Source organism: Dasypus novemcinctus, chromosome 3 (genome assembly GCF_030445035.2).
Source record: "Dasypus novemcinctus isolate mDasNov1 chromosome 3, mDasNov1.1.hap2, whole genome shotgun sequence".
NCBI classification, from domain to species: Eukaryota; Metazoa; Chordata; class Mammalia; order Cingulata; family Dasypodidae; genus Dasypus; species Dasypus novemcinctus.
Genome location: NC_080675.1, coordinates 151,548,364 through 151,559,930, shown reverse-complemented (window position 1 = coordinate 151,559,930; position 11,567 = coordinate 151,548,364). Strand labels below are relative to the sequence as shown.

The window sequence follows — 11,567 nt, the reverse complement described above, 5'->3', positions numbered from 1 at the left end:
TCATTGTCCTGTTTCTCTAGCACCAAATGTATCCGAGATTGTTCTTGCTCTATGTGGCTTAAGGAAAAGTTCCAATAGTGACTTAATTGTTTAAATTCTCAATATAAATGGAAGAATCTAGAGAAAAGAAAAAAATTTCCAATCAATATTGAAGACATAAACTTGATGTTACTTGAGAAGACTTAAAGTGCTATACTAGTTAAAATCCAAAACTGATACATGTCCGTATGCATGTCTGAGGACAAGATTTCTTTCTAGGTGATGAATGAATTTAAAGTTCCTACTATAATTAAAATGGAAATGTGAAATATTTGTGATGATGTTAGAATAACTGAATTTCATTATTTTGCAAAAATATTTTGAGGACCATCTGATGTAGGACTTCTTCCCTAGAATTACAGTTTTCTGCAGTCTGCTTTAACCTGCAGCACTCTCTTCCCATACTAGCTCGTACTCCCCAACCATCACCCAGAAAAAAATTTATCTGGTCTTTCTCTGACTAGCTGACAATAATCTTTTCGCCTTAATAATTTAAAATATAAAAACAGTAATAAACACATCTGAAATGAAGAGGTGCTTGGTTTACCAGTGCTATAAGATGATGGTAGTGGAGGGGGTCCACAATTCTTAAACTGTGGAGTTACAATGAAGACCAAATCCAAGTCATCACAGAAAAAAAGAAAAAAAAACGTATACCTAGAGAACAAATTAAGGGACCAGGAAATAATCTGTATTAAATATGTAACCTTGTTAAACAGTCGACATTCAGATTTATATGGGCAAGGCACCATGAGAGCGACATTGATAAGGTATGTCTCAATACAAAAACCGTGGGGATGCTGAGGGAATGTGCTGGCTGACATGGTCAGTGGTCTGTGTGCTGTCACTTCAGTGTATAATTAGGCAGGGAATATGTGCACAAGAGCTGTGCTAAGGTGAACCAAGAAACACCAGCCTGCCAGGCAAGGGGCAGCCATGCCCCAGGACACAGAGAGTGGCCAGGCTGGCCTGCAGTGGCACACCCACCCTGTGCCATTCTGAGGGGCAGAGCCCCTCACTCTGGTGCGAGGTGGCAAGGCTCTGTGGCCCAGCCAGCTCTCTTCCCTGGGAGTCTTGTACTGTTGCCTTCCTCAGTAGATCCCTTACAAACATGTTTCTCTCTCTCTCTCTTTTTAAAGCATGATAAAATATGTTCTCCTTTCTTGATTCTCTTTGATACAAGTGAATCAAATGAAAGGCTGTTGAAATGTTAAGAGTTTAGAAATTCCCAAGGCCACTAATATGCTATCTAAGTAATACTGCACAATCAGTCTTGGCTTTACAAAACTCTGCACTGGTGGATGAGGGGCCCCAGGGCTCCCTCACAACTAGGTGCAGAGAACACAGCTATCAACTCTGCCACAGGTTGCTCCCCAGGGGCCTGGTCCCTATGTCTAGCATGCGTGTGCACACACAGGGGCACACGCAGGAACACACACCCACACTGGTTGACGACTCTTGGGACTTCAAAGCTGAAGTAAACAGATACTCACAGTTTTGAATAAAACAAGCAGACACACACACACATATACACTCACACACACCTGTGGAAGGAACGCTTGTCTCAGCGCAAATATGTGCCAGGGGAAGAAGGGAGGGTTTCTGTAATCTTGCTTCAGGTGAAGTTGCAACATAAACACTGTAATATACAGCTAAAAAAATACATACAATAATTGCACATATATCCATAGGAGAGGAGCACAGGCTCCATGCACAGTGACCAGCTCTTAGCCACCCACCTCAGCAATCAAAATTCCCTGAAAGCTGTTCTCCAGAACCATTTCAGAGAGAGTCACAAGGAGCAATGTGCCACTTACGCCGGGAGGCAGTCTCTATGGAAGAGGTCAGCATTTCGAGAGGAGGTCAGCAGTCTCATCAAGTGGCCTTCTCCCCCTCCCCTGCCTTCTGGCCATCCCAACGGCCAACAGTGTCGGCCCTCTAAGAAGACATGAATGCTCAGCTGACAGCCAATTCACTTAGGGCTCTTGTCTACAGCATTTGGTAGACTAGTTAGCACTGGCTACTGATAGAAGGAAGCTAGCCAATTACTGCTCGGGGCGGGGGAAACTGTAATCAGGGCACTGCCGGCCCTGGCTGCCAATGCTGACAGCTCTGACAGCCATCAAAGAGTGGAACTTTAAACTCTGTTCCCCTGATGGCCCTTAGAGAATTGCACATGTAGGAAAATCATCTCCCTGTGTCCTGCCAGCTATTTATAAGCTCTGAACGCACTCCACCCTGCTGAGGCATTGGTGACACCACCTTGGTCAGCCCTGTAATGGGCTGTAAGTGGCTGATAAACCCAAACTTCCTTGAAAAGTGGGGACAGAGTAGAGGTGAAGGAGAATCGGGCACGGCCATGCTCCATGCTGTGCACACACTAACTGCCAACAGAGATGAAAATGAGTCTATGCACCATGGAATAGGATCCCTCCTTTTCCTTCTACCGTCTGCTGGAAAGAAGGATGTAGTTGCCGGTAATCAAAACTGGGCTGATGCTAGGGATGGCAGTTCTGCCTGGTAAGAGTCAGTTATTGATACCTTCAAGGAAGGAAGAGCCTATTATAAGAGCCTACTGGATGATGGTAGGGACTGATTAAATTTAGCTATTGCTTGTGAGACTAAAGATTCGGTGCTAAAAAGACAGGTGATTTTCAGAATTATGGACATGGCTCGCTGAGTTCATACCAAAGGAGCTGTCCTTTTGAGGATGTGTATTTTCTTTTTTTTTAACCTACATTTGTGGAACTATTAGGGTGGAAAGTATCCCAATGGAAGGCAAATGCATGTTTGTTCAGTTAAAGTTTTGTAAAGTTAAAACAGCCTCAGCTTCCCACTCAATTTGGAGCCGAGGATAACCTTTCTGAATGGACTGATTCATTCATGGTCAGGGATGCAAGGATTGTCTCTCTCTTCTTTACTTGAATAGAGTACTAAGGAGAAGGGTGTGGGCAACTTGAAGAAGGTGAAAATGAATAAAAAGCAGCACCCGGGATACATTAACGGTGTTGGAGGATTTTCAGAATACAACTGAGGGAGTCTGTAGTGGCAAAAGCCAAATACTGAGCACAAAGCCAGTCTTCGAGGCTGACCCCACCCTCCCTGTCCAGGGACTTCTCAGCAAACTTGATCATCAGCAGTGTCCGCTTGATGTCCAGCCAATTCTGGAGAAGGGCATTCCTCTGCACTAGGCTAGGGGAGGTGGTGAAAGCTTGGAGGAAATCTTCTCGGGGGCCCCAGAGCAGACACTGGAGGATACCTCTGGCGTCTGAAATGAGGATTCGCTCAGAAGGGTTGGGATTCAGGAGGCAGCTGGCCAGTTGCTGCAGGCCTCGGGAGTAGGGGGAGCGGAGCGGGATGCGAGGCAGGTCTGCTCGTGTATACTCCTTCTCCTTCAGCTCTGGGTTCTCATCGAAGGGGTTGCTCAGGTGCAGCATCTCATAGATGAGGATGCCTGTCTGAAACTCATCACACTTTTTATACTGGGTAGCTGTTATGATCTCTGGGGCAAGGCGGGACTGGTCCCGGAGGATCTCAGGGTCCACCAAATGGCTCTTCTGCTTGGCCTGAGAGAAGTTGCTCACTATGAGCCTTGTGGGACAAGATGAGGTGGAGCTGGGCTCTGCAGGTTCCGGACCCTGGGTGGTTCCGCCAGGCTGGTAGTGGACAAGCAGCAGGTTCTCCAGGCGTAGGTCGCAGTGAGTGACATGGTAGGGTTTGAGGTGCTCGAGGCCGGAGCACAGCTGTAAGAGCAGCAGGCACACCTGCCTCTCATACACGTCAGGGCTTTTCTCATGCTGGGCCAGAGAATCTTGCACAAAATCGGCCACAGTGAGACAGGGAACCTCTCTGGTGATGACCACAACGTGGCTTCTCTGCTTCTTGCTCACGACCCCCTGGCTCTCCTTCTGGGATGACTCTGTTTCAGAGCAGGGCTCTGGACTCGTCTCATCAGTTTCTCCTTTCATCTCTTCTTTGGTCTCTTCCATTTCATCCTCCTCCTTTTCAGGAGCGTCAGGATCCTCCCAGGGAAGCAGACGGTCAGGGACTTCAGCAAGGAAATGACCGCAGTCCTGCTGGATATTAAAATGGACAGCCAGACTCTGCCGGATAGCCAAGCTGTGATAATACTGCTGAGATTCTTTAGCTTTGCTCTTACAGATCTGAAAGAAGAAAGCAAATAACACAATTTTAACTCATGCTTTATATGATGAATAAAGGAGGGTTAAGGCTGAAAGGCGACTGTTTAGGAACAAACAGGGTTATAGGAATGTCTTCAGGTTATAGGAACTTCACTTGGTGCCAAGTGACAGTAAAAATGATAGTAACCATTTCTCATGGTTGTCTACATGCCAAGCACCAGGCCCTGCTTAACATTCTACATGGACCATCTCTAGTCTTCATACTTACCCTTCAAAGTAGGCTGTGGATCTAAGAATAAATAAACAAATAAATAATTAAAATAATAACAATAATGAGATGCCTAGGATTACCAGTGTGCAAACCTAAGCCTAATGCCAAAGCTTGCTTTTTCCAGTATACCCTGCACCTCATCTAGAAACAACAAAAATTTATTTTTTCACCTAACTTCTCTGGGGGTTTACAGTCTAAACTTACCCAGCAGTCTAATAAACAGCTCATAAAGTAGGCCCAGAATATCTTATTTTATCACCCTTTGCATCAACTTCCCGTAGGACAGGAGACTGACATACAACTGGCCAGGTAAACAATGGGTTTCCCTAACTATTCCATGAAATATCATTGTAACAGTCACAACTCAGGCACCAAGGGGTCACTGGCAGAGTAGGGATAAAGGATGGAGAGAATCACTGGTCTGACCTAGTCAGTGCTAAACCAACATTTCAGTGGCAGGATTCTGAGCTTTATGTTTTTTTAAAACAGGCCTCATTTAAGGCCCAATATTCAGGTAATAAGGCCTTCAAACAGAGCTTTAAGTAGTTATGCATTAAGGAAGTTTCTTGATCAAAAATGTTGCCCAGAGTTATATCTAGTCTTAAAGGGTTAGAAGAGCAAAAAGGACATAAAATCACCCCCAAACTAATTATCCTCATAATATGGAGAAGGTGACAATGGGAGACTCAATCTCTAATACTAGGCCCTTGATTCACAGCAGCCTGATCAGGATGCTCCCATCGCCACTCTGCTAATGAGGGATGGTGCTCCCCTCGTGCCCCTTAGCCGCAGCACACTGCCACAGTCCACAGACATCAAAGCCTCCTAGCAATGGGCACTCTCTGTAATGTTTATGATGTCTCATAGATTACAGCTATAGAGAAGATAAACAAATTTTAAAAAACCACTTTCTGGGCATTTTTATTTAAAAAGAGAAATGTATTTTCTCAGAAGGATGCTGATGGGTCCCCAGTTCTGAGAAGCAGCAATCTCTGACTTACATTCAAATAGCTATTTTTAAAAAATGACCAAAGGCAAGAGAGTCTTTGGGGAGAGGAGAATCCCTTTCTCATTTACTGTATTTATACCTATTTACTACAGTCAAAGAGTCTTGGTACTATAAATCAATGCCATAGAAGTATAGAAAGAAAGAGAAAGACCTGAAAACAAGCTCCTTCAAGTCTTCTACCACCTACCTAATGAGTTTGACGCTTCTGGTTTTGAAACAGAGATGTCCCCAGGCTGAGTTCAAGTTCAAACATATATCTTTCAGAAAATATTATCTATGTAAAGCTATCAACATCTCAGCACATGCAGTGTAATATATAATCCTATATGCTCATCAATCACAACATGAATTCTCTCTACACTGTACTGTTGGTAATATTTCATATTTATGTGTCACAGATATTTAAAAATCCTATGCTAGTCATCATTTAGTTGTATAAGAGTTGAATCCAGCATATGGCATCATTAATCCCATTTGCCAGTTTTAATAATTCACCCAACATCACATTGCCTGCTGGAATGAAAGTTCAAAGGTTCCCACACCTCAGTCTTTGAAAAGTCAACCAAATACATGAGTTTAGCTGAATGAGACTGTATAGTTAAATTCCAGTTAACATGTTACAGAAAGGACACTCACCAAGGACTTAGGAAGCCTGGGAGTCAGCCAGGACCCTGCTGCTAGCTGTGTAACTTTAGGTATTTCACTTAGTTTCTCTGGGTCACAGTCTACTTAATAAAGGAGAGAATTCTTTATAGAATACTGAAACCTACTTCATGGGGGTAGTTGTGAGGATTAAATGAGATTGAGTATGTAGAGCAAGCACATCTGTGAACCACCAAGCCATACAAAATCTAACACTGATAGCAACTAGAACAACTTCCAGATGTTAAAAGTAATGCAGTGTTGTAGATCCCTCATATTTTTCAAACAAAGAGAGCAAGACAGAAAAATACATTCTTCTTTTGTGTCCCGAAAGCCATCTGTGACAGCAATAAGGTTCTGTGACCACAGGTTTGGTAGAAGCAGGTGCTGCTAAAGTTCAACATCTCCATGCGAGGACAGCCCTGACAAACGGGTTAAGATCAGGAGTAAATTCTGAGCCAAGACGGGCCAATCTAAGGATAGGAAAGAGAAGACTGTTTGGCCAAGTCTGTAGTTTTCACTATGCCAAGTTGTACTGAAAAAAAAAAAAAAAAAACCACCACAACAAAAAACTTGCCACCTGGTAGCTTAGCGTTAGAATCAGAGAAAGATATTCTGATGGTGGTATTCTAATTGTGTCTACACACATACACACTTTAAAAGGATTCCCCAGAGTGTTGTGTGTAGATAAGAACATGTATACTACAACAAGAAATTATGTTCAGCTTCACAGATCAACCTGAGATAAAGGTTCAAAGTGATTTACGAAGAAGAAATGATAAATTGTTCATCCATTTTAGATGATCCGAAGGAACATGGTCTGCCTAGATAGCCAAGCTGAGGGGGTGGCACTTCCTTATGGCTTCATCTTACAATATTAGGCTGAAGAACAATGGGCCACTCTAGTTTTAAAGGCAAAGGAAAAAGGACAAAGAGTGGAGTATGAAAGAGGGAAAAAATACTAGCTAAAGTTTTTAATTGATTCATAACTATGAAAACAGAACCAAATTACATACACATGGAGATTTCCATAATAGGATTTCTCATATGATGGTATCTTATAAATCTTTATTATGGAACCTGAGATGATATTCATTTAGGTAGGGGTATATTATTCTATATACCATATAGTAGCCATTTTTCAAATATTAATAACTTGACTCTTTTAGTTAAAAAAAAAAAAAGTCAAAATGACCTGACCTCAGATTATAAATTTCTAGTCCGAAAGTTATTTCAGAAAACCAGCCACTCTTTCCAGAACAAATCGGGAGGGTTCTACCTACTATACCCTACCTTTCCTTCTCAGTATTTTCTCTACCAGGGATCACATTAACTTTTTCTGGTCTTCCATTTTCACGTATCTTTCTTGAAAGGAATTCACATTCCTCAGGACTGTAGGAATGTCAAGGAAGATTTCATGGTCCCAGAAAAATGATTTCTATAGGACCCCTAACTTCCCTACCCGCACTCCAATTTTGAAATAGTAATGGGGCTGAAATGGTCCCATTTCTGCATGTAACGCTTTTTTTTCCCTAATGGGAGAAAATCACCTCCTATTTGTTTAGACTGTATGGGAAAATCTACTTAAAATGCTGCCAATTTCGACAGATTCTGTGCTGTCTACATCTTTTGTATGGAAAGAAAAACCTATCCGAGCGTCAGCCACAGTGACACAAGAGGGAGCTGCAATATCAATATCCAGGAGTCATTTACATTTAAGCTGTGCAGCAGGAGAACAAAACCAGTCCGGTGAAGGTTGAATCTTGTAAAATACACCACAGGGCCTCTTTCTGGATATGGTTTTGGTCCTATGAAGGTTGCAATGCCAAATTCTTGTGAAGGGAATTCTCCATGTGGAGTATTAGCAGGAGGAGAAGCCTAGTCTGGGCATGGTGACCTCACCTGCTTGTCCACCCCTCACAGGGTACACTTGCCTTTTTGCCTGAGGTGCTTCTCCTGATGAAGACAGAGAAACATCAAAAGGGACAGCCTGCCAGCTGCTAGGTACACACCCATACTTAAATCAACATGCACATTGCACTGTCACAGAAACTGGGTGCTTATCTGGGTTAATAAATTAATAAAGATCAGTGGGGACAGAGAAAGGGAAGGAGAAATAGCAACTCATTTCAACTGAGCATTTAAACAAATATCTGATGGGTCCTCAGAACTTCCCATTTGAAAGACACGACATCCTAGAGCAATCAGGCCACATTCCTGATACAGGGGGTGGGGATCCCTCAACCACTGACAAATCACCTGTTGGAAAACGAAAATAAAAAATATACTCCCAGAACCAGGGCCAAATTATCCTTCCCTGAGATCTTTTTAGAACAAGGTCAAAGTACACAACAATTATACAAGCCCGATCCAAGAGGAAGAACAGAGCTTGACAATGATTCCTCATGCATAACCTGAGAAGTTTAATTCCAAACATTCATTTTAGTGCAGGGGCTCATTTTCAGTGTTGCTCATGGCAACTGTTCTGCATGCCGTTGAGGCAAATTTGCCATTATAAACCATTTATGTTTATAATAATAACCTCAAGCTAGATAGCTAACTTTTGAAAAGTAGACTGTAAATCCCCATTAAAAGCAGCTGGGAAGAAAAATATAGTTATGTGTCTAATACTACTGACCCTTTCAGAATACCCTCAATGCCTGTGACCTATAAAGAGGATGTACATCTTGCTATCCTTTTCAACTTTGGGGAGTGGAACAGATACTCAGTTTAAGGCAATGAAGTAGGGAGGTGGGGTGGTGGGGGGCAAGTGGTCATTTGGCAAATGGAAAAAAATCATTTTGTGGCTATGGAAAAAATCAGTTGTTACCTATTCATCTTCACCTGATCCCTTCTTCCAAAGGCTCCTGCTTGAAATGCTTGTGTTTGGGGGTCTACTCTTTGTCCTATTTTCATCTGACACATTCCCTTCAGCAGGCCCATGGCCTCGACCATACTGTATATACTAGTGACGTCCACATCAACATTTGTAATCCAGACTTGTCTCTGAGCTTTAGACTCATTTACACAATAGCCTACTTGACTTCTCCTCATGGATGTATCACATAACCTTAAACTCAGCATAACTAAACCTAAGCTCTTCCCACCTAACTTCCTGTTCTTTCTCTACTTCCTCTCTTGGAGAATTGGCTCCATTAATCTGTCCCAACATCTGAATGGGAAGTCAAGTTCATTGTGGACTGTTCCTCCATCTTCACTCCCTTTATCTAATCAATTACCAACTCTTATTAATTTTTCCCCCAAATAACTTTAAAATTATCCTCTTTCCTCCACCTCCACTGTTGCCACCATCCCTTGCTTGGGCTACTCTCGAAGGCTTTCTAATTGGTCTCTCTGCCTCTCACATGGCTCCCCACAAATATACCTTCCTCATGGCCACCCAAGTCATCTTTTCAAACCACAAATCTGATCACATCACTTGTCTATTTCAACTTCCCAGTGGCTCCCCATTATCCTATCCTCACAGGATGAAGTCCTGCCCTTGCTTCCCTTTCCAGTCCTATGTCCCACCTCTCTTCTACTTGTTCATATTGAACTACCTGTAGCCAGCCCCCCAGTCCCGCCCTCCAGGTGTTCTCTGTTTAGAGGGTCCCCTACTTATTCTTTGAAAACCCATCATAGGTATCTCTTCTGTTAAAGAAACAGTGAGTGCTAAATTTTCTAAGCCTGCTTTCTGTGTCTACTTCTAGGTCTTATACAAGTTTCTGTTATAATTATCACATTTTTTTGGTCTGTCTTAAGGGCAGATATTTGTATCTTTAGGGCCCAGCACAGAGCAAGGAACATATTATGTGCTCCATATGTCTGTACAAAATAGTGAGAGAAAAGGCTACATCTGATATGGTATAGGCACAGGGTTTATTTACTCATAGCAGTTAGAATATAGGAACAGCTTTTATGAAATAGGAGGAAGTTGGCAAGGTGATGGAGAGGGGGCAATAGTAGACAAATCTGAATAACAAACACTCATGATCTGACTATGCAAATGAGTAAAATCTGAACTAGGGCCGTCTGCTGAGTCCAGGCTGCCCTGGAGGCTCACTGATTTTGCACTGCACACAAAATGACATTGCTTTTCATCATTCCATTCAATTTTCTCTCCTTTTCCCAGAGAAAGCAATAATTACAAAATACAAGATTCTTAAAAAACATTCTACATTAGCTTTTATTTTTCTGTTATGGGCCCAGTTTGCCTAGTAAGCCTTCAGCTGACTTCTACTTTATCAGCAGGCAAACTCATTTCCATCACATACTATGCATTTTACAGGGCCTCAGTGAACCTTAAGTGTGATGAATATTACAGAGAATGAATTGTAGAGGGACAAAAATGAGAAACACTGAAGATCATACACACTATACCATCTGTGCTATTTTGTCACATTACCCAAAAGCACAACTGCAAATGAGATAGAGTGTAGAATGAAAACCTGCAAATTCTAAATTGATAGCCAATATTTGGGCCAACCCTGCTCTAAGAATACTCACTTTAAGAGGATGATCACTGGTAGACCTCAATTCCTTGATCACCCCAGGAGGAATATTGCTTTCCTTGCTGCTACAGAGCTATGATACACATACACTCACTTAATGTTGCCAAAACTATATTCAAAATGGATTAAGTGTCAGAAAGAAGAGGTGGCTCAGGTGATATGGTGCCTCCCTCCCACATGGGAGTCTGGGGTTCAGTTCCCAGTGCCTCCTAGAAAGAAAAGACCAGCACACAACAAATGGATACAGCAAATGCAAACAACGAGGGGGTAGGGATACAGAAATAAAAATAAATCTAAAAAAAAAAAAAAAGGATTAAGTGTTTAATATATAAAATCCTATCTGGGCCCAAAGTTCTCAGACCTTCATGCTGTAAGTATCTGCTATGACACTTGTCAGATAGGCTAGATAATTTATAGTTTGAATTGTTATAAAATGTTCACAAGCCCAAGAAACCCATTTTAGAGCTTAGAAGAAGAGAAACTGAGGAAGGAAAATGTATAAGATTTTACAATTTTATTTGTGACTTATACTCATCAAATCTTTCCATGCTCCCATTCAGTATTTGGATCAAAAGGAAAGCACCCATGTTCCTGGGCCAGTAATTCAGGCAGACAGATGCTCAGGATGTTCACACTAGAGCAATCGAGGCACAGAGCAGTTCAATAAACAGTTCAGGAATTCAATTAATTTGGTTTCCAACTTATAATTCCCAACTATGTCCTCTCACTTCATTAACTAAGCTATAGCTCTCTTCTTCCAATTCATTTTTTTTTTTTAAGATTTATTTATTTTATTTATTTCTCTCCCATTCACCCCGCACCCCCGCCCTGGTTGTCTGTTCTCTGTGTTTATTTGCGGCGTCTTCTTCTTTGTCTGCTTCTGTTGTTGTCAGCGGCATGGGAATCTGTGTTTCTTTTTGTTGCGTCATCTTGTTGTGTTAGCTCTCCGTGTG

The 11,567-nt window shown here is 42.1% G+C and overlaps 1 protein-coding gene across 14 annotated transcripts in view; it reads right to left on the bottom strand.

Annotated features, from left to right (window-relative positions):
• Window positions 1-2,756: 2,756 nt before the first annotated feature.
• The window catches only part of PEAK1 (pseudopodium enriched atypical kinase 1), a 331,862-nt gene continuing 323,051 nt past the window's right edge, over window positions 2,757-11,567 (bottom strand). For all 14 annotated transcript variants that reach the window (XM_058294572.1, XM_004468162.3, XM_004468166.3 and 11 more), the window contains one exon: window positions 2,757-4,202. In XM_058294572.1, the coding sequence (XP_058150555.1) occupies window positions 3,039-4,202 (1,164 nt within the window). In that variant the 3' untranslated portion in view covers window positions 2,757-3,038. The remainder of the gene's footprint in view (window positions 4,203-11,567) is intronic.